The following is a 22,990-nucleotide window of genomic DNA, read 5'->3' as shown; positions in this document are numbered from 1 at the left end:
AATTTTTTCCATGGGTTAAAAGGCATCCCAAGGGAGAACCCTTGAGGACTGAAGAAGAAGCTCCCATGCTCCTAGGGAAGAGCAGAGAGGGTCCCTTACCAAAGAGAGTCCCCTCCTGACTCCTGGGTGGCATCCCATGCGCAGGATACGTCAGAGGTTCCTGGTGTCAAAGTGAACCAAGGCGTCCCTTGACAAAATTGTTATGATCATTGCTGCTGCTAAAAGCCTCTGTAAGAGGGAGGCCTGCCCGCCCCCCACTTCCCCATCGCATTCGAGACTACGATGGGTGCCGGCGTATGACTGAAATAACCCACCTTTTTATTTTATTTTATTTTTATTTTTTTAAAGATTTTATTTATTTATTTGACAGAGATAGAGACAGCCAGTGAGAGAGGGAACACAAGCAGGGGGCGTGGGAGAGGAAGAGCAGGCTCCCAGCAGAGGAGCCTGATGTGGGGCTCGATCCCATAACGCTGGGATCACGCCCTGAGCCGAAGGCAGGCGCTTAACCGCTGTGCCACCCAGGCGCCCCCCAAACCCACCATTTTAAACACATGGAGAACACTAGAAAATTTTACACGGGGAAATTACCAAACTTTGTAGCCTAAGTAATTAGTAGAGGACATTGACAGAAAACAATAAAGATGGAAATCCATCACGGTCTAAGTGACATTCCAACACATGTGGTACCTACAATCAAGTTCCCTAGGAAAAGCTCCCCGTTGGGTTGTAATTCCATCAGGTACTGGTTTCGGCGAGCTCCGAGGGGAGATCCCGTGGCCAGAAGTGGCTACACCAGGGATGTGGAAGGGATCGCATTAGATCAATCAGGAAGAAAACTCACATGGGAGTCTTAAGATTGGCAGCTGCGCTAGTCACTTAGGTGGCTGTCCCCTGCCCAAGACAGACGACTTTGTATAGGAACAGCAGTAAGGAGAGGGCATCAAGTTTCTGGGTCTCATTACCATCATGGCCAGGCTACTAACTTCCAGCCAAAATGCAGGCTTTCTCCTCCCCATAGAGTGAGTAGCCATGGGCTAGAGGATTGCAGCCTGAACAATAGGCATGAAAGTGTTCCAATACCACCATACTTCTTGAAGAGACCCTGAAAGGAGAGCAAAGGAAGAAGAGAGAAAGTACTCACCAATTTTTCACCAAAGCTCAGAGTCCAGATGTAAAGACTCGAATCTCCATGTTCAGGTGCCATATGATGGGGTTTTGGAATATCGGTGAGGTTCAGTGGGGTGGAGTCTGGAGCCCATGACTAAGAAAGAATTCTTGAGACATCTTCGGTGCAAAAAGGTGGTTTATGAAAGCACGGGGACAGGACCCACGGGCAGAAAGAGCTGCTGCCCCAGGTTGTGAGGGGAGGCTGATAATATATATGGGGTTGGGGGAGGTAAGGGAAAGGGAGGTTGAGAAAGTACTTTCATATGTTAAAGACAAGTCACAGGATACCTGAGGCCTTGCCATTGTCAAGTTAAGGCTGTTTTTCCCCTCTAGCGAGGCGTTAACATGAAGATAGTTGGGAACTTCCTAGAGGAACATCACAAATCCCACCCAGGAGTGGGGGTGCGGGAGGTCTTCGGGCGTCAGCTTATGCTTTGTCTTCAGCCAGCCTTCTGCTCTCTCATCATTTCCCCCTGAACAATTTGGCCTTTTCATCAATATGATGAGGGAGCAGAAGGCTGGCTGAAGGCAAAGGCCATCCCCTGATATACTGATTATTGAAGTGTTCTCTGTCACAGGGGTAACCGAATTTTCTTGTCAGCTGCATTATAGTCTTTTGTTATTTGCAAAATGAGTTTCATCTTTCACCTACAAGGAGATTCATAGAAACAACTTTTAATAAATGCAGGTTTTTGATATCTTAAAAATCATAAAAGTGAAGTGGGTGAGAATTTCCAGAACTAACGGAATAAGCTGCATTCAAACTGACCAAGAATTAGTAATATGAAACTAAGTGAAATGAAGAAAATGACTATAGCTTATATGACTCTTGTCTGAAACACTGCTGGTTCTCTAAGATTCACTCTTCCAGATTGAGGAAACTTTTTCTTCAGATATCGATGATGGAGAAAGTATGATACAATGTTCCTTTGTGAACAGTTTGAAGGATTTAACTTTTCTCTCTACGTGACCCCTCTGAAATTCAGAAACTCTCAGTGAATAGTCTTTCTCCCATGGCAGTGATAATCATTTGCATAAGTTCAATAGGAATCTGTTCTCCTTGTAACAGGACACCATTGGTGTCCTGGTTATTTAACCAAGGCTTTGACTAGAATGTCAGATTTGAGAGAGACAGGCACAGACTCAGATATGACCAGACAGCCTTCAGGAAAAAGGTTGACCTTATGGAGCCATAAAGCCCCCAGGAAATGTTGGCCCCTTGCCTTGTTTCCAGAGTTCCCAGCAGCCTCACCAGGTGAGTAAAGAAGGTCACTTCCTGGAAGCTGCAGGAACCTCAGGATATTTGGGGGACCTTGAGAAGAGAAATTCGCCCAAATCTACAGGTATTGCAGGCATGTCTGATGGCAAGTACTTGGCTTGGCTTCTGGCCTAGAGAGTCTATGAACATTCAATCAAGATTGCTTATAAAAAGTTCCAGCAGAGCAAATTTTAGAAGATCTGTATGATTGGGGCGCCTGGGTGGCACAGCGGTTAAGCGTCTGCCTTCGGCTCAGGGCGTGATCCCTGCGTTATGGGATCGAGCCCCACATCAGGGTCCTCCACTATGAGCCTGCTTCTTCCTCTCCCACTCCCCCTGCTTGTGTTCCCTCTCTCGCTGGCTGTCTCTCTCTCTGTCGAATAAATAAATAAAATCTTAAAAAAAAAAAAGAAGATCTGTATGATCGATCAATCGCTATTCTTGCTGAGCTGATCTACATATTTAGGCCAAGTGTGTTAAATTTGTGGATGTATGAAAGGCAGAGTCAGTCCAGTCTAAGGCAGGCAGACGACAGGTATGGATCTCCTTGTAGAAAGGATCGTCTGTCGCCGAGCAGTTATGGCAGTGATGGAGTCTAGGCACCAAGCAGAGGACCATTGAAGAAAACAACATATTAGAATGAAGGGTCCAGCAAGGAGACCCTGAATAGTTAACCATAGCCTGTCCAAGAGCCAGGAACTTAGCCAGTCATGGAAAGAGAGGGAAGGATTTGGTAGAGCCTTAATTTGAGTCCTCATGTCAGTCAGTAACACAATTGATACACAATGACCCATGTTGACCCACAGGTAGGGACATCTCTACGCCCCTATTCAGTAGGAAGAAGCTACAGAAGATCAGCCCTTCCACCGTCGGCAACCTTAAAGACGTAAGGGTCAAAACTGTTCTGGGGGAAGTGATGAGGAAAACAAGGGCAAGAGAAATGCAGCTTAAATTCCATCTCTTTAGAGCTTGCAGCCCACAGATAGATCCCTGAGACATGCAGAGCATGACCTTCCTTGAGGAACTCGTGGCTGCCTTAGTGCCTGAATGTTTGTTTTTAAGATTTTTTAATTTACTTGTCAGAGGTAAGAGATTGAGAGCACAACAGTGGGAGCGGCAGGCAGAGGGAGAAGCAGGTTCCCCTCTGAGCAGGGAGCCTGATGTGGGGCTGGATCCCAGGACCCCAGGGTCATGACCTGAGCAGACGCTTAACCGACTGAGCCCCCCAGCGTCCCATGTTTGAGTTTTTGGAAATACTAAAAGTAACCTTATTTTTACAGCGTCTAGCCCCTCAAGGTCCTGAAAGCCTTGTTTCCAAGTTCCTTAGACACTTGAACTCTCACCCCCTCCACTAACTTAAAAGTATATAATCAGGGGCACCTGCGTGGCTCAATCGGTTACGCATCTTACTCTTGATTTCACCGCAGGTCGTGAACTCAGGGTCCTGAGATTGAGCCCCAAGTTGGGCTCCCAGCTAGGGGTGGAGCCTGCTTAAGATTTTCTCTCTCTCTAGGGGCGCCTGGGTGGCACAGCGGTTAAGCGTCTGCCTTCGGCTCAGGGCGTGATCCTGGCGTTATGGGATTGAGCCCCACATCAGGCTCCTCCGCTATGAGCCTGCTTCTTCCTCTCCCCCTCCCCCTGCTTGTGTTCCCTCTCTCGCTGGCTGTCTCTATCTCTGTCAAATAAATAAATAAAATCTTTAAAAAAAAGAAAAAAAGATTTTCTCTCTCTCTCTCTCCCTCTGTCACTGCCCCCCTCTCAAAAAAAGGAAAATTATATAACCAGTCAGTCCTCACAATCCCAGTAAAGCTCTTTCTGACCACGGGGTCCTGTCCCCGCACCTTAATAGAATCACCTTTTTGCACCAAAACCATCTCAAGAATTCTTTCTTGGCTTTTTGTTCTCAAACCCAAACTGCACATTACATCACAGGAAACTGTGGTGTCATGAAAGACCCCCCCCACCCCCTGCCCCGGCCCCCCACCCCCCCTTTCTCCCTGGAGTGGCTGCAGGAAATGGGGCCCTGGGGGTGGGGCCACAGGCTTGGGCTCCACTAGCTCTGTCATCAGGCACTTCTGGCCCCATTCCTCACATGGGACAGTTACGCTGTGAGAGGAATAGAGCACTGACGTCACAGAGTTAAACATGGTTTAAATTCTGAAACACATGTGAATTCTTGTTTCTCATTTTGTTTTCCTTTCTCTTCCCCTTAGAAGAACCCATGTCAAATCTTCCTTCTCCCATTTCCTGGTTCTGTTTGCACAACATCCTGTAACAACAGGAGAGAATTTCTAAAATGGAGAACCCCAAACCCTCCCCTGCAATCCGTCTACCACACGGGACGGTGGCACTTTCTCCGCTGCATTCCGGTGTGAGCGGGATGGAAGGCTGCCTCTGGCTCGAACCATCTAAGGGAACAGTGCATGAAGGCCCACCGGCCCCTGAGCCCGCGCCCCACCCCAGCTCCATGCGCTAGAACACTAAAGGTGCTGGTGCCCCGGAGGGTGCAGGGGACCCCGAACTGAGGGTGTATGGGGTGAGAGACGATTAATACACAGGTTTTTTTCTCCTTTCTTAAGCCCACTGAGCAGTATTTATTGTTGCCTCCCCTGGGCTCCACTGCTGTCTGCTCAGCTGCTACGTGGGGCTATGTGGGGAGTTCCAGGCCAGTCCTGTCCGCACTTTCCCCGCAAACATGGATACCAGGAGAACCATCCAGAACAGGCACAGGGTGAGGATGGAAGGGAGGAGGGGGAGGAACAGCCTGGGTTTTGCCTGTGACCCTGCCCCTGCTGCAGCAGGAGCACTCAGCCTGGGAGAGAGGAGAGAAACCCCCACCCCCACCAGCCCTTCCCCGCACCGGGAGCTGCGGGGACTGAGATGTTCAGGACCTCCGCGCACACGTGCGCAGCCCTGCCGCAGAGCGAGCGGTGGCCACGGAGGCGCGCGACCAAGGCGTGGGCTTCAGGAATGAACAGACGGAGCAGCCCTGTGCTGCTGGGTCCGGCCCTGTGAGCAGATGGAGAGACCGGGTGCCTGGGTCCGCAGGTTCCCCCGCGGGCGGAGGGGAGCAGGAGAAGCCCTGGCCCTGCTGCTATGTGCTCCTCAGCAGGCCTGTTCTTCTGGTTCTAGACGTCGCTGCTGACACCGCAGCTGCTCTGCAAACTCTGAAGCTCCCTGAACTCTTGGCTCTGGACCCCCAGTGTCCCCCTGGTCCTCTCCATGTATCTGTCACATCAGATGTTCCGTCAGTCAACGCTTCCTGCAAGCAAACCACAGGTAAGACAAGGATATAATGAAAAACATTTGACCGTTGGTGCAATTGTACAATGTGTAAGAAAAGGTTTAAGTGATAGCCGTTCTGTGTTCTAGCTAAACCACGTGTTACAAAACTGCTTCCAAACGACATAAGTTGTAGGATATTTTATTTCTTAAAGCGTTATAAAAATGTCTCAGTTAGTTGTTGAGATTTCCAGCTATTCTGGAGGGATTATTTTTTCTATAGTTGTCATTACTGAAGTGATAGGCCAAGTGTGAGCCCTGGTTAGACAGGGGAGCCCCATAAAAAGTTTTCGGTGGATTCCCCATTAAATTGTCTTTGGTGTAACAACACATAAAATGTGAACTATGTTGTTCATGGTCCTAGAACATGTTCACTTTAACAACTGCATTTAGATTTTTCCCCTGTAATATTGTCTGAAATTCTTGTATATTTAATGTCTATCTAGTTCACTCAGTCCAAAAATCATTTCTCCTAATATATCTGATCCATGTGATCAATTGATTTTGTTGATTGAATCTATATGGTTTTATAAACAGTCAAGGTTAATTAAAAGAAAACTTCAAGCTTCTGTATATATTTTATTCAAATTTTAATTGCAATCACATAATTTATTAAATAATGTAATTGTTTTTTTCCCTTCTGGGCATTTTTCTTTAAAATGCTCTGTCATGGGGCAAACAGGTGGCTCAGTCGGTTAAGAGGCCAACTGTTGATTCTGGCTCAGGTCATGGTCTCAGGGTCCTGGGACTGAGCCCCACGTTGTGCTCCAGGCTCAGCGGAGAGTCAGCTTCAGCATTCTCCTCTCCCTCTGCCCCGCCCTGGCTTGTGCACACAAGATTGAAATAAATCAATCTTCAAAATAGAATAAAAGAAAATAAAACGCGATGTCATATTAATTTTTGAATAAAAGGATCCTCTGCCTTTTCCTCTTTGATTCCTTATTCCTTTTGTGTGCTAATTAATCCTTATTTTCTCAAATTCAGATTCTGTAAAGCGTAACACACCGCTCTGGTAAGGCTAAAGACAGTATTGACATCTCTGTTCATAGTGAAGTCATTAAAGCCAACTCTCTGAGCAGAAGTTTACTTTCCAAACATTCTTCTCCTCTGATTGCATGATTGCTTATAAAGTGACTCTAACATGTTTGATACCGTTTCTACTGCTTTTGCCATCTTAGCGCTGTGGGAGGCCCAGATCTGCCCAGTGTCATGTTTTCCATCCAGATACTCAGATACATTATTGAATCTTCTCAGATCTTTATTTACTTATTTCTATTTTTAATATTTTACACTGACTTGGTAGAAGTTAAATGCCATTATTATGCATTTGATTTATCAATTCTCATACCCAAGATTAGAATTAGCTATGTACATTCACTTAACATAAAATGTCAAAAAAGCAGCTCAAGTTGTAATAAAATAATTTTAAAGTATTTAAATTTTGAGTGTAGTTGACACATACCGTTCCATTAGTTTCAGGTGTACAAAGCAATGATGTGACAAGTTCGCACATTATGCTCTAGTCCTCACAGGTGTCACTCCCGTCTGCCCGATGCAGCCCTGTTACAGTATCATCGACTATTCCACGTGCTGTGCCTTTTATTCATTCATTTTATTCATTCCAGAACTGGAAGCCTGCGTCCCCACTGCCCCTCCCCCCTGTTCCCACCCCCACCCCTCCCCTCTGACAAGCATCTCAGAGGATCCTTTACTGGATGAGTAATACCTGAAAATAAGATAATCCTGGGAATACAAAGCCTACCCAAGTAAATATTTAAGTGACTTACTTGAATTGACATTTTACTGTTATCCTGAAATCACTGACTACAGTGACTTCTGCAGGACCAAAGGAGAACATCCTGAAGTTTCTCTAGAACTTTGTCTCAGGCCCGGGGCAGTGTGGCAACACGGGCACTGTTGTCCCACCACGTAGCGGTGTCCCAGCTTGTTTGAGCCCCGATGACGACACCTGACGCAGTGAATTGCTCACGACAACAAACCCGCTTTCTTACAAGTCTTACGTGGAGCCTTCAACTACGTGACTAGAACGCATTCTTGGGACACACTTGAAACGACGCGGAGAAGGATTTATTGCCAGACCGGTAACTTGTCCCCGCACGTGTCCTAGTCTGGCAGACGCAGGGGCCGCCGCCGCAGGAGCAGACACAGAGCCCGCGGGCACAGGCGCGGCTCCCGGTTCGGTCACAGCCTCGGTCCCCACGGACGACGCTCGGCTTCGCGGCTCAGAGGACGGTGCGAGCTTCTGAGGACACGTTTCCGTGTTGGCTGCTCTGATCACCCGGCAGTCCTCGTATAGAAAGTTCTGGTGCTCCCGAGACGCTCCCGGCGCAGCGCGTGCATGACGTTCCCGACTGTTCCATGCGGCCTGGTAAGGACTTCCCGGGGTGTGAGCGCTGACCGCACGCTGCGCACGCTCCGCTCTCACGCAGCTCTGGGCGCGATCTGCGCGCTCGTGCGCTCGGCCAGCAAGAGCACGAGCCCGGGGAGCTCCGACAAAGCGGCAGCCATCGTTGTCATTGTGGAAATGCCAAGTAGTGTCCGCTGTGCGGGAAATCGTGCACGATCTCTGCGTCCGCGGGGGCCCCGGGGTGTGGGGCCGGGGGACAGGGAGCGTCGTTGTGTAATCGTCTTCCATCGTGTGATGTTGTGCGCCCTGTCTCTCCTGTCACACAACACACGTCTGCGCGCGCACACACGCACGCACACACTTGTGCACACGCATTCCCCACATGCGTCACTGGTCCTGGAGCCGCCTCTGAATCCCCCGCTTCCCCCTCAGGACGGCGCTCTCTTCGGGGTTTCCCCTCAGCCGGCTCTGAGCCGCCCCCGGGGTCCCTGCATTTCCCGCCTTGGGCTCCACGGACCAGCCACGCTTCCTCGGCGTGACCGTGAAGAACTGAAGGCAGAGTCTGGAGTCCGGTGGTGGAAGCAGGACCCAAGTGCTTCAGACAATGAGACCAAGATTCTCACATGTCCAATGAAGAGTAACCCCAAACCTGAGAAACGTGCAGCGATCCCACCACCAAACCGCGGGGCTCAGTCTGGACAGAGCGCAGCCACGGGAGCCTGCAGCTTGGGGCCTGGGAGAAAGCAGAGGGAGCCGTGCAGACCCCTCACCCAGACCCCCGGGGCGGGAGACCCTTTTGTCAGGTGTCCCCCGTGTCAGGCTGGGGCAGCAGGTGGGCACAGGCGGTCACGTGAGAGTGAAGGCAGGTGCCGTCTGCTCGTGGGGCGGGGTCTTTGCGTCGGTAAGTGGTTAACTGAGCCGACTCAATGGGCGTGGCCGCAGTTCAGGGCCCTGTGGGTGGGGAGCCAGAAAGTATAAGCTAGTGTCTTCATAGTGCAAACAGTGAATTGGGGAGGCGCCCGTGCTTCTGTGGGCACGTTTGAGCGTGAGGGGCAGACTGGGAGCCACTGAAGACACACACCTCCTTAGATGTCACATGAGAAGCAGAGACAGAGTTCACAGTGTCACAGCCACACCCCCCAGTGGTCAGGGGAAGGTTCGTGAATGAGCTGGAGCTCTGTGTAGACCTTGATGTGTGTGTATGATCGGGGTTGGTGGGGGGGAGGTTCCAAGCAGTCAGCAGTTAGGGGGGCAAGGTGTGGGTGAGGTTGGACACAGGAGGGTCAGGACGTAGGCTGTAGTTAATCATTTCTAGTTAAAGTCTAGAGGGTAACATATGAAACAGTAGTGAAGGGACTGCATGTGGAATCCAGGCCTAAACCAGTGAGCAGCACAATGAAAGCTGAAGAGGGAGGCTGCTCAGATTTTCCCAGCTGATCCATAGGGGAGCGTGAATTGCACAGTTTGCCAGATGCTTATGTTTCAGGCACCGACCGCGTCCTGGCTTCTAAGGGCTCACAGCATCAGAGGAGAGAAACAGTATGCAGTGGAGTTTGGTACAGTGTGGAAGGATGGGACCAGAATCTTCCCAGAGGTTTTTCAGGATGTGGGATCAAAATATAAGAAGAGATCTATCCATAGGGTGAATGCTCCCCACGGAGAAGCTAGTGGGGGTGGGGCGCAGGGACAAATGCTGGCGGGGGGGGGGGGGCTTCGGAGGCATGCGCCGCCCTGACAGACACTGCTGGTCCTGGGGAGGAGGTGGGCACGGCCCCCACCCTGCTGCAGGTTGCAGTTGCTGGGAGCTCCAGGAGGACAGCGGGACCCTGGGGCCGTGACAGGATGACTAGGACAATGACAATGATAAGTTTGGACATGGAGCCCCTACCATCCACGGTCCTCTCATTGTTGCCGCCATACCAGCAGAGATGGGAGGCCAGTAGGCACTTCATGGAGCGACGAGATGGACAGGAGAAGCAGGACTTCCTGTGGCTGCAGAGACACTTGGAGTTTGGGGACAAGAACTTCAACCACACTGGTAAGGACTCCGCACAGCCCAGCCACGCAGCTCTTCCCAGCCCCAGCTCAGGACAGCCCTCTCTCCAGAGTGGTGGGGGCGCCCCAGAGCTAATCACACACAGGGATGGAGGACATCTAGTGTGGGATGGGGGTGCCATGTGCTGAGGACAGCGCCCCCCCCCCAGTCCCCTGGGCAGTGCCATGTCACACACTCTTCTTAGGCCCACTCTGGGGAAAGTTCTCTCAGGAGAGCACTGGAGTAGCTCTGAGGCTCATGGAGGTGTTTCACTTTTCAGGCTCTTTCCCACCAGAGATACAGTAGCTGGGAGTACCTATCAATATTTATCTAGAAATACTGAGTTACAAGCTTGATAAGGGGGCGGAGAGCCTCTGAAAAGGCTCTTCCTTCGGAGGAAAATGTCAGAAGGGATTCCCATCCTTTTGTCTTGGGCCCAGGCCTGGCTAGAGCTGGTTCCTTCTACCCTCTGATAGGGAGCACTCCCTGCCTCACCCTGGCAGGCAGCCAGACCCTCAGCAGGTTTGGCAACTTGGTCTGTGGAGTTGATGCTTTTCAAGAAGACCTTGCCTTAGCCGTCCCTGTTTGCTCTCCACACAGCCTCCCAGAACACACATGACCCAGCACCCCCTCTCTTACTATAGGGTCACCCTGTGGGGCTGTGTGACCTGGGCTCCTGCCCTTCAGAGATCACTTTGACTTGGCAGTAGGTCAGGGAGCACCAGACCTAGGATAGGAGCTTGTGGAGACCAGACAGAAGGGGATGGAACCATCCAGAATTGGGTGGCCATTGTGCTGCCTTCTGGAGAGAAGCAGAGATACACATGCCAAGTGAAGCATGAGGGGCTGCCTGAGCCCATCACCATGAGACAGCAGAAGGAAGGAGATGAGGAGTGGAGCCAGATATCAGGGACCCAGGAACCTTCTAGAGACTTTCAGCAGAGTCAGGGCACAGAGGCACCTCTTACTTTTCCTTTCCTCCTCAGATCGATTTGCCCAGCCCACTGTGCTCATTAAGGGGGCATTTGCTGGCCAAGTTCCCCTTGGCGCTCTCATCATTGCGGTTGTTTTAGCAGGAGTTTAGATGGTTGGGAGTATAGTCGCTAGAGTTGTGCTCTGGAACAAGAACTGAGGTGGGGAGGAGATCTAGTGTCCTCATTCCGATCTATAATTGTCTAACCCCAAGTGTTCAACTGAAGCTCTTGCTCCTGTTAATTGTGAAGGACGTATGGAGACATCCTGCTGTGCAGCAAAGCCTGGGGGGCAGAGGGCGACCCCGGGCTGGTGGGAGGGCAGGCTAGGAGAAGGTGGGAGGCTGGAGACCTGCTGGACTCCCAGAGTCCCAGTACCACCTGGGGCAATGTGCGTGCCTGCCTCTGGATTCCAGAATCTCGATCTAAGATCACAAGTCCTGCTGCTGTTGGAGGGTTCCAGGAGCAGGCATGAGTGAGGTCCAGAAAGAACTAGTGTTCCTCAGGAGGGGGTGTTTTTCTAGTGGGACACAAATTCTCTGATCCTTTTCTCTCATGATCCTGCATTTTTTTCACGATGAAGTGGGAGTAAGCCAGACTGCAGTTGAATTGGCAAATGTGAAGGGAGTGTGTTATGTGCATGTGTGTCTGTGTGGAGGGGTTCACAGTCCTGTAGAAATGTGTATGGGTATCTGTATGTGGAGGTTTGTACACATGTGTGTGAATGTGTACAAGCATGTATGGGTATTTGTGGTACATGTGTGCCTGTGTGCGTGCGTGTGTGTGTGTTTGCATGGGCACTGCTCCGAGAATTCCTCATCCTTTCCTCCTCCGTGGCCAGTCCATGCTTGCCCCACCCCCACCCCAGGGGTTATAAGCACAGAACAGCAGTCCGTCTGCGGAAGGTTGATAAGTGAGGGGTGCTCGGGGCTCTGCTTGATAAAAGTGTCAGACACTATGTTCAAGATGCACATGAATTGAATCATTTAAATTTCATAATAACCCTATAAGATAGAGAAAGCTATAATCGCCCTTTTACAGGCAAGGAAAACAAGGTCACTCAGAGGTTATGTCACTCAATTGGCTGAGCCATGATTCTCACAGAACAGTCAGGTGCTGAGCCCAAAGGCCACCATTGTTTTGGACCTCTGGACACTGTTCACCCCCCTCATTAAGGGTCACCTCCTTCTGTGACTCTGACAGCTTCTCCTTCTCCAGCACTGAGACTTGTCAGGAGTAGGCATTCCTCACTGTCCCTGTAGGTGAGTCCATGGGGTTTGAAGCGACAGGAGAGTTGGTTGTGCATTGGCTGACAGAGTGTGTTTGGTGGAGGTGGTGGGACGGGAGGGTCACATCTGGGCTGTAGGGATTCTGTGGCGTCTGCATCTGGGCTGTGAGGTGGGCTGTGCAGAATGCAGAAGCGGGGAGACCAGCAGTGGGTGGGCAGACTTTCTTCCTCACTGTTTTATTCACAGTCTGAAAGCACAGCCTGAGTGGGCCTGACAGACACTGGGGTGACCACTCATGTCCTTCCGATCCTGCTGCCCCCAACTCCTCTTCCTCCATCTGACTTCCTGGTGATGCTTGCTCTCCAAGGTGAGAGGTGAGGGGAAGTCTAGCCTCACCCCTGCTCATGGCACGCCCTCCCACCCTGCCTACTGCTCCCTCCTGGGCCCTCCCAATGAGTGAGAAGAAAGCAAGTAGGATGGTAAGAACTTGACATTCACGTTGGAAGAGGAAGCAGGATGTCTGTCTTCACAATTTCATGGGAGCACATGGTCACTCAGATTGAAAACAGCCTCATTCACCAGCCTCCCAGGAGGCTACTTTTGTCTGTGTGACTACATTTGGGCCATTATGGTGACGCAGAATGAGGTAGCAGGTGTCACCCTAAAAGGAGGGAAACTTCTCTTTTTCTGCTCTCCCTGCCCTGCTCGTGGACCACGGACATGGTCTTAGGTGCCCTGGTCATGCTAATAAGGGAACGTCCCAGGGTCATCGTCACTGGACAGCCCTGTGGTGCAGAGCGACCCTACAGCCCTGGACAGCTCTCCTCACACATGGGACACACAGCTGCTGTCCCGTTGACACCACCGTTAGCTGGGTTTCTGTTGCCCACACTGAACTACTGCACATGGAGAGGGGTGGACTTCCGGGAGGGGGTGGCCTTGGTGGTCTGTTCTGGAGATGAGCAGAGATACACAGACGGGGGGCAGCACTGTGGGCTCCCTGGACATGATCTGTGTTGGAGGAAGGGAGAGCTGGGCCCCAGGGGCAGCACAGGGAGACTGGACACTGTTCTGCTCTCATCTTTGCAGTCACGGGGCTGCCCTGGGGTTGTGCGTGGGCTCACCAGCTGCTACATTTGGGAGCCTGTGTATCTTCCCTTCCCTTCCTGTCCTTTTCCCGGAATTCTCCCTGTTCACTGCAGCCAGGATGAGACTCCCTGCTGGTGACCTTTCCTCCTACACGAGGGGTAAACCAAGGGAATCGCAGTCCTTACCCAGCATCTGAAGGCTGACTACAGGAGCCAGTCCCAAGGTTCTCATTTTCAATAGAGACTTATAGAAGTCGGAATTTCCATTGCTTGCTCTGGCAAAGGCATCTTTAACACCCTCACTTGCGTGGACGTGGTCTGAGGGGACGCGGCGGCGGCCGCGGGCTCCTGGCTTGAGCGCTAAGTCTGTGCAGAGACATTGTGGCCTGAGTGGCATGAGTGGCAGTCGTGTTATCCAGGTGCCGGGAGCAGCAGAGACAGAAGCTCCGACCAAGGGCCAGGCGTCCAGCATCAGAGGCGTTGGTGACATCTGCACCCTCCGCTGGAAACGTCCCCAGTTTGTTGTTCAGGGAGACACTGCTTTGGGCAATAGGCCCGGTGTCCTCCTGCACCTGTAAGTAAAACCCTTCCTTCTCCAATTCTTTGGCTTGCCTTGTCTGTTGCCTTGAACCCACCAAGAGGAGAACCCAGTTTGGGGTAACACCACTGCCAACATGACAACCTCACCTGGCATTTCCTTTTTTTTCCCCTAATATTTTATTTATTTATATGAGAGAGAAGCCACAGGCAGGGGGAGCACAGGCAGAGGGAGAGGGAGAAGCAGACTCCCCATGGAGCAGGGAGCTGGATGCGGGCTCCATCCCAGGACCCCAGGGTCATGATCCTGGGATCAGGACCTGAGCCAAAGGCAGACGCTTCGCTGACTGAGCCACCAGGCGTCTCCAGCACGATGTGTGACAGACGTGGTGAGAGCACACAGCCTTTTCATGTCACTGATCTTAGGAGGAAATCAAGCAGTCGTTCACCAGTAAGTAAGATGTTAGCTCAAGGGTTTCCATAAATGCCTTTAATCAGATTGAGGAAATTCCCTCTGTTAGTAGTTTGTTGAGTTTTTATCATGAAGGGTGTCTGATTTTGTCAAATGCTTTTTGTCCATCTGTTGAGGTAAGCACGTGGCTTTTGTTTTCTAGTGTATTAATATGGTGCTTTACATTGATTGGTATGGATGTTAAACCAATCGTGCATTCCTGGAATAAACTTCATCAGGCTTGCATTGAACTCTTTATATGTTGCTAGATTTGATTTGCTATGTGTTGTTGAAATCTTTTTTTTGTGTGTGTATCTACATTCATAGGAAATACTGGTCTGTAGTTTCCTTGTCTTGTGATATCTTTGTCTGGTTTTAGTATCTGAATAATTCTAGCCTCGTTGAGTGAGTGGGATTCCCTCCTCTCCTTTTTGGAATGGTTTGTATAGAATCGTTATTAATTCTTTCAGCATTTGGTATAATTCACAAGGGAAGCCATTGGGAACTGGGCTTTTATGTGGAATAGTTGTTGGCAATTGACTATCTTCTACCTCGTTGTAGGTGTATGTAGATGGTCTATTTCTTCTTCGCTCAGCTTTAGTCATTTGTGTCTTTCTGCGTTTTTGTGTATTCTATGCAAGTAAGTTAATTTTTTGGCATCTAATTGTTCATAATCTCGTAATTCTATTTTGTGTGGTCAGTCCTAATATCTCCTCTTTCTTTGCTGATTCCAGTAATTTGGGTCATTTCTCTCTTTCTCTTTCTTTTTAGTGAGTCTAGTTGAAGATTCGTCAGTTTGGTTGATCTTTCAAAGGATTGCATTTGATTTAGCTAGTTTTCTACATTGTTATTTTACTCTCTTTGCTCTATTTCATTAACTTCCTCTCTAATCTTTACTTTTTCCTTTCTTTTGCTTGCTTTTGGTTTAGTTTGCTCCTCTTTCTTCTTTGACTTAATGTGGGAGTTTAGCTGTTGGACTGGAGGTGTTGCTTTTCCATGTGGGCATTGACAGCTGTGTATCTCCCTCTCAGCACAGCTTTAGCAGGACCCCCTCGGTTTTGGTGTGCTCTGTCTTCATTCCTATTGATCTCAATGTTTTTCCTGATTTCCATTTTGATATCTTTGAGCCTTTGATTATGCAGAAGTGTGTTGTTTAATTCTGTATAGTTGTGAGTTTCCCAAATTTATTCCAGTTACTGATTTCTGGTGTCATGCCACTGTGAGAAGAGAACATATTTGTTTTATTTTTACCCCTTTAAATTCATTGAGATTTTTTATGGTCTAGCATATGGCTTACTGTCAAGAAAGCTCCACGTGCATTTGAAATGGGTCTGTATTCTGTTCATGGCTAGAATGTTCTATAAATGTCAAATTTATACTGTTATTTTATAGTACGGTTCAAGTCTTCTTTATCTTGAATGATCTCTGCATAGCTGTCCTATCCATTATTGAAAGTGATCTATTGCAGTTGGACTACTATTGTCATATTGTTTATTTCTCTCTCAATTTCTGTCAGTTTTGTTTACATATATTTGGGTGTTATTAGGTGAATATATGTTTAGAATTGTTTCATCTTTCTGATGACTTGACCATTTTATCATTATAAAGCTCCAGCTTTCGTATGGTTGTTTCCCTGAGATAACTTTTCCATCCCTCTGATTTCAGTCTATCTGTAATTGAGATCAAGTGCGTCTGCTGCAGACAGCACAGGTGGATCTTGTTTTGTGTTAAGTCTAACAATCTGCACTTCGATGGACTTGTTTGAGCCACTTACTTGTAATGTTAATATTGACACTGTTGGATTTATGACGCCATTTTACTTTTTGCTTATTGTTTTCCATGCCTCACCCATTTCTCTCTCTTTCTCTAAAGATTTTATTTGTTTATTTATTTATTTACTTACTTATTTATTTGAGAGAGAGAGTGCAGAAGCAGGGGAGCAGCAGAGGGATAGGGGGAGGGAGAAGCAGACTCCCTGCTGAACAGGAAGCCAGATGCAGGGCTTGATCCCAGGACCCTGAGATCATGACCTGAGCAGAAGGTCGGCCACCCAGGTGCCCCATCTACTCATTCCTCTTTAATGGGTAATTTCTTATTCAGTGTATGACCTGTAATATTTTCATTAGTTATTTATAAATCACTCTATTGTAGTTATTTTCTTAAGAAGTGCTTTTGTTTTTGACACTCTTTCTACATTTTCAATTTTGTGATTTTTTTCTTTATATTACATCCATAGTATATATTCAAATAACATATGTTTATATATTAATATCATTTCTTGGTCATGTTATATTGTATCTTATGATAAAATTATTGAAGTTCATGAGCTTTACTACTCACTCTTTCTAAAGTTACTTAATCACAGTACTTTTTCATTTGAACTTTACATTTATTTGCTATGAGTTGCCCTTTTTCTTTGTGCAATTATTTTGACACGTAGGTTAAATAGAGAATCTCTAGACAAATTTGTTTCTTTCTTACAATTTTTGGGTCATCACCAATCCAGGACAATTATAAACTAAACTAATGACACGAAGTTATTTTGACCCAAGGCGCACAGAGTTCTCTCTTCAGAAACACTGTACTTAGGCTTTGTGGGTCCTTGTCTCCAACCACATAGAAATCGACCTTCCACTCTGTTTCATAAATCCATGAACTTGCATCGGAGCAGCACTGCGATCACTAGAACTAAGGGCCGGAAGAGAGGACAGAGCAGCAGGGAAGGCAGAAACTAACTGATGTTTAATAAGGATAAGAACCTCTCAGATTTCTCCTCTCTCTCTACCTCCAGAATCTAAAGGATAATCTAGAAAACAGCTCTAGAGGGAGGGGAACATATGGATGAATGTGGAAGTTCATCTCTCCATACCACAGAGACTCCTGTGTGCAGGGGCGGACCCAGGCCTGTGGGATGTAGCCCAATGGACACCTGCTGCTGTAACCGATGGGTCACCCAGGGGAGAAGGATAAGAACTCGTACAAAGAGCAAGAACAGTCCTGATGCTCTAGAGAAACAATGAAAAAAAAAAAAAAAAAAAGGAAACCCAAACTGGAGGCTATGACCTGATTCAGGCCTGAGATGAGGCTGACGCAGTCACAGGAAGCTCCTGTTGCCCAATTTCCTGGTGACAGGTGACGTCCAAGTCACTGTGATCACAGGGCCTGGTGAGACAAGCTTCCACAGCAAGGGCAAGGACACAGAGCAGAGAGATGACCCAGCTGAAGGGTGAGCACGTCACCCCCATGATGTACTGAGCATCAACTGGGCACAGACCCCGTCCCTGCTTGATTCCTCACAGCCTTCTGCCCCACCCGCAACACACTCAGCACAGCAAACACAGGCATACTGGAAGGTTCTCAGCACTTCCATTTATTTGCTGCCCCAACTTTACAAGTCTCCTCTTTTATTACCTCATCAGCCCCACATGCCAAGAATTAGGAAACACAAACTCGTATCTGGACTCTCATTTTCAAGAGAGAAATAAGTCAGTGCTCAGCCCAACATGAAATAAAGACAGGAATGGAGACGGTCCAGCCCTGCCTCTGCTGGAACAGAGGGGCACATCAGAGAAGAGAATGCAGATGAGCATAGCGAGGGATCATGGTGGGCAGGGTAGGCAAATCTCCTCATGTTCTAACATTATGCTCACAGGAACACAGCCACATTCTGACACCTTTTCCAGAAAGAGAACTCAGGGGTTTGATGTCCCCAAGTGGGAGTGTGAACACATCTTGCATCACTCAGTCCCCACAAGGCAGCTCATCTCACACTGTGAAAAAAAATCATGTACACATTTAGGTCAGTCACAGAAGTGCAGACATTCTCAGGAGCCCCACTCGTGCTCAGTGTCCCTAGTGCTCTAACCCTCCCCCTTCAGGGTCTCCAGGGTCTCAACTTTAGGAACCGTAAGAGACACATCAGAGCCCTGGGCACTGTCATCGCCTAGGGAAGAACAGACAGGATGTGGTCAGAGCCCACAGGAGAGGAGACTAAAGGAGGAGCTATGGGGTGGGGAGCTCCCCATGTGGTCTTGTCTACACTACCCCAGGGTCTCAGGGATCATCCCCTCCATACTTACGTGCAGCGTGAGAGTAACTCGGTCCTTTTCCTCCTGTGGGAAGAAAATATCATGTCAGAGGCCTGGGACAGGGCTGGGCCATGAGATCCTAGGGGAAGCTCCTAGTCCTAGCCCTAAACGAAGTTTGCAGAATTGTGACTGGGGACCAGGACAGGATCAGGAAACAGGAAGAAAGAGGTGTGGGGTCACTGGGCCACCTGACTTGCTGGAGGTCTGTCCTCAGCAGGGACCTTCCTCTCCATCCTGTGTCCCGTGACTGCTGGGAATCAGGTCCCCATCACCAGAATTACCAGGATGAAAATGTGTCCTTCATTTTCACAAGTGTTTGCTACACACTGAGTGTTAGTGACCAGCTCCAGAGTGTACAAGGCCATGTGTGAGGACGGTACTTCCCAGTAATAAGGCAGGACAATCTCTACCTAGGAAACCCACCAGTGGGACAAGAAAACTCAGATCCCCCCGCTCTGTTTCCTACCTGAGCGCTTCCTCCTCCAGATCACAGCTCCAATCGCCACAGTGACTGTAAGGAGAACCAGACCAGCGATGATCCACGTGATGGGGACGGTGATGGTGGGCTGAGGAGGTGGCTCTGGAAAGGGAAGGCAAGGTGAGGGGCCCAGAGCTCTGGCAAGAGTCCCGACCCTGCTGAAATTCTCCAGAAGGCCTTCTGCTTTCCCTGAGAAGAGGCTCTACTTCAATCCCCTCCTTACCCCATCTCAGTGTGAGGGGCTCGGGCAGCCCCTCATGCTGCACATGGCACGTGTATCTCTGCTCCTCTCCAGAAGGCACCACCACAGCTGCCCACTTCTGGAAGGTCCCATCTCCTGCAGGCCTGGTCTCCACAAGCTCTGTGTCCTGGGTCAGGTCCTCCCCATCGTGGTGCCAGGTCAGGGTGATCTCCGCAGGGTAGAAGCCCAGGGCCCAGCACCTCAGGGTGACCCTTTGGTCGGAGATGGGATGGCGGGTCACATGTGTGTTGGGGGTTTCTGGAGAAGAATCAGAAAATCCACACTTTGGTTTACCTTTATGGGTCACTGAAATGGCATTCATGTGACCATCCTGAGGCGCACAGGGCCCTTGGTTCAGATGGAGGAAGCGCAAAACTCAGTCACCAACCTAGCTTTTGGGAATCTCCTAATCCTGGAACATTCAAGAATCAGGGAGAGAGTCCAGGGTAAGAATCTGAAGGTCTAATGGGGAGAGCACAGTAATGGCCCTGAGTAAGGTTAAGGGTTAATGAGTCAGAAAACCCAGAGTCAGAACTCCAAGATGTTCTCATTGGAGAACAAGGCCTTGAGAGGGAAAGTCATGGTTCCCAAGGTGGCTGCTAGGGTCAAAGGGAACCGCTGATGGGTTGTTTCAGGGGTGGTCTCCACCTGCATCGCGGGAAAGACTGGATTCTTCAATTGTCCATTAGAGAAAAGCGGCCCTCTGGGTAAGTCACTCTCTTAGGAATAATGAACACCCAGGCGGATCTCCCTCTTCCTACAGAAGGGAGAAGCTGTGTTGTGACACCGAGTCCATTTTCCCTTCCTGGTGGGAAGCCAGCGCCAGGGGAGGGGAGATCGGGAGGCCCCGCGGCCCCTGGTACCTGCACGTTGCAGTGTCTCCTTCCCGTTCTCCAGGTACCTGCGGAGCCACTCCACGCAGGTGCACTCCACGTAGTTCCTGTCGTGCTCTGCATCACCTGCCGCCTCCCACCTGCTCCGGGTGATCTGAGCCGCCGTGTCCGCCGCGGTCCAGGAGCGCAGGTCCTCGTTCAGGGCGATGTAATCCGCGCCGTCGTAGGCGAACTGCTCATAACCGCGGAGGAGGCGCCCGTCGGGTCCCACGTCGCAGCCGTACATCCACTGGATGGTGTGAGAGCCTGGCCCCGCCCCGAGAGGAGGCGATTAAGTCCAAACAGAAAGTAAAACCGCCTAAAATTCCTTAGGGTTCGTCCGGGGTAAGGGGTCGCGGCGGGGGTTCCTGAGACTTGGGGTGACGCTCGGACTCGGACACTAGGGCCGACCCGGCCCGTCGGTGGGGTGGGGGTCGTGACTGGGAACCGGGGTCGCGTCGCTCACCGGCCTCGCTCTGGTTGTAGTAGCCCCGCAGGTTGTTCAGGTCCAGTCGGAAAGTCTGCGCGTTGTCCTTGGCATTCCGCGTCTCCCGGTCCCAATACTCGGGCCCCTCCTGCTCCATCCACGGCGCCCGCGGCTCGGCCCTCCGACTGGCAGAGTCGCTGTCGAACCGCACGAACTGCGTGTCGTCCACGTAGCCGACAGAGATGAAGCGGGGCTCCCCGCGGCCGGGCCGGAACACCGCGGTGTGGAAATACCTCAGGGAGTGCGAGCCTGCGGGCGCGGAGGGGCTGAGACTCCGCCCGACCCTCCTCCCGCCGCGGGGCCCGGGGCGCAGGTGCAGGCGGCCGGAAGGGCAGGCGAAGGGCACCGAGTGGGGGAGAGCAGGGCAGAGGCGGGGAGGGACGGGGGAGCACAGGTCTGGGTGGGGCCGGGGGCGGCGGACAGGCGCCTTCCCCGGGGGCCCCGCGTCCCCGCCCGGCGGTCCCCTCGCTCCCGCCCCGCAGAGGACCTTTCCTCGCGCCCCGCACTCACCCGCCCAGGTCTCGGTCATGGCCAGAGCCCCCGACAGTAGCAGGACGAGGGATCGGCGCAGCAGGATCTGCATGTCCGGGGTCTCGGTAGACTCTGAGTAGCCGCTTGGCCCTGGGGCGGGTGCGAAGACTTTATAATCGGAAACCGGGGAGCCGCTGATTGGCTTCTCCAGAAGCCCGACACCCAATGGGAATGCGAAGCAGGCTGCGTCAGGAGTCTCCAGGCAGGAGGACATGACACCGGTTGTGAGAGGAGAAGTGAAACCCAAGAGATGAGGACTCCTGGATACTGGACTTCACCTCTCCAGGCACCGCCCTGGGTCTGAGACCCTGAGAGGCAGGTGGAGGGACATGGGAATTCTCTGGGAGCCCTCACCTAAGGCACAGCGCGCTCTTTGTCACACTGTCTCCCTGAGTCGTAGCCTAGGACCTGTGTGAGTTAGTGATACTAAAACAGTTTGGTCTCAGGATATCTATACAGTCTCACAGACTACTGAGGATCCCAAGGATAGTCCTGTGTCTGTGGGTTCTATCTTTAGTATTTACCATAGTAGAAATAAAACCGGTTTGAAAACTCATTAATTCATTTAGAATCATATTAATAACCCATAGCATGAAAACAGAAATATTGTTTTTATGAAAAATCACTATATCTCCAAATAAACAGCGAGGTGAGAAGAGTGATTTTGTTTCATTTTACATTTTGGCAACTCTCTTTCTTGTCTGCCTCCTTAGAAGACCCCTGGATGTTCAGGTTTGCTTCTGCATTTATTGTGTTGTTTTGGTTAAAGTGTATGAAAAAATTTAGAACCTTGCACAGATATGAGAGAATAATATGTTTCATAATCTTCTCAGATAATTTTGGATTTTCATCTTAGATACTATATTAAAACTACACAAGTTGTACTTTCCCTAAGGTTATTTGCAAAGTGGAATTTGAAACAGTATCATTGACTATGTCCTTCTCTGTTACGTAAAATTCATATGCCCGACTATGAATAGATCCACTGAATGGATCTTGTACTAATGCATGATTTTTTAAAAAAAGTAATGTGTTGTTTCAGTAAGTTATATAGGTGTTCCAGTGTTGATTAGGCTGGAATGGAATTATCAAAACCTCATATTTGTTTTAATATTACCACGATCCTGACAGAAAAGTTTGTCAGTAGTAAGAAGCTGTCAAGTTTATTGGTGGATCACAAGTTCTCCAAAACTCTGATTTTCTCTTGAGAGCTGACATTTGGTCAAGGCAACAAGTCCTCTCAGCTGTCATATGTGAGTTGATTTTCATGAAAGGGTAGGTTCCTGTTCATTTTCCAGAAACTGTCTGCCAAATCTCGTAGTCTAAATAAGCCAAGTTTCTGTGTCATTCATTCCTTTAGGTAAAAATAGCATTGTGTTAAAAAAAAAAAAGGCCAGTTAATTTCACACACATTATTTTCTTTGGGGCTTATGCATGTAGCAGAAGTGCTGTACATCACATGACATCACATGTGACATGCTTAAATGTGGATTTGAGAATAATCAATAATGATTTTAATGCTTTGATAAGGATGTTTTAAGGTGGGACTAGTTCTGTTTTGTCCTGTTTTTATTTTTGAGGCATTTTATTTGCACATAGGTAAAACATCCCTAGAAAAAGAATCTCAGGATTTTCCTCGTGTGTGTTTTCATCTTGCTTCTTCATGGTCCATGATATCAGCTGAGGTTGTGAGGACAATGAAACCAAATGGGAGGGATGCGAGCAGATTCTTCTGCCATTTTTCTAGATCTTTGAGTTGTACATCAAATCTGGGGCTGCTCACTCCACGGGTGTTTAACCTGCCCCTGGGGTTCCCGACAATGTTCCCGGCTCTGTGATCAGCAGTGACTTCACACCCGCCGAGCTTCGTCCTCACAGTTAGAAACGGGACGATGACTTTGGAG

General features: G+C 49.6%; 1 protein-coding gene across 2 annotated transcripts; it reads right to left on the bottom strand.

Moving 5' to 3' along the window:
- Positions 1 to 17,743: 17,743 nt before the first annotated feature.
- LOC113250163 (DLA class I histocompatibility antigen, A9/A9 alpha chain) lies at positions 17,744 to 21,199 on the bottom strand. Of its 2 annotated transcripts, none has more exons than XM_048225648.2 (7): positions 21,066 to 21,199; positions 20,535 to 20,804; positions 20,060 to 20,335; positions 19,179 to 19,454; positions 18,944 to 19,057; positions 18,469 to 18,501; positions 17,744 to 18,159 (listed from the first exon to the last, which is right to left on the bottom strand). In XM_048225648.2, exons 1-7 carry the CDS (start codon positions 21,136 to 21,138, stop codon positions 18,155 to 18,157), a joined length of 1,047 nt encoding a protein of 348 aa, XP_048081605.1. In that variant the 5' UTR covers positions 21,139 to 21,199; the 3' UTR covers positions 17,744 to 18,154. The 2 variants fall into 2 exon arrangements, with proteins under 2 accessions (XP_048081605.1, XP_048081604.2); XM_048225647.2 differs by lacking the exon at positions 17,744 to 18,159 and adding an exon at positions 18,235 to 18,332 and having other exon boundaries at positions 21,066 to 21,187.
- Between the last annotated feature and the right edge of the window lie 1,791 nt (positions 21,200 to 22,990).

Source organism: Ursus arctos, unplaced genomic scaffold, assembly GCF_023065955.2.
Source record: "Ursus arctos isolate Adak ecotype North America unplaced genomic scaffold, UrsArc2.0 scaffold_31, whole genome shotgun sequence".
Taxonomy (NCBI): domain Eukaryota; kingdom Metazoa; phylum Chordata; class Mammalia; order Carnivora; family Ursidae; genus Ursus; species Ursus arctos.
This window is presented reverse-complemented; position numbering and strand designations above follow the sequence as displayed.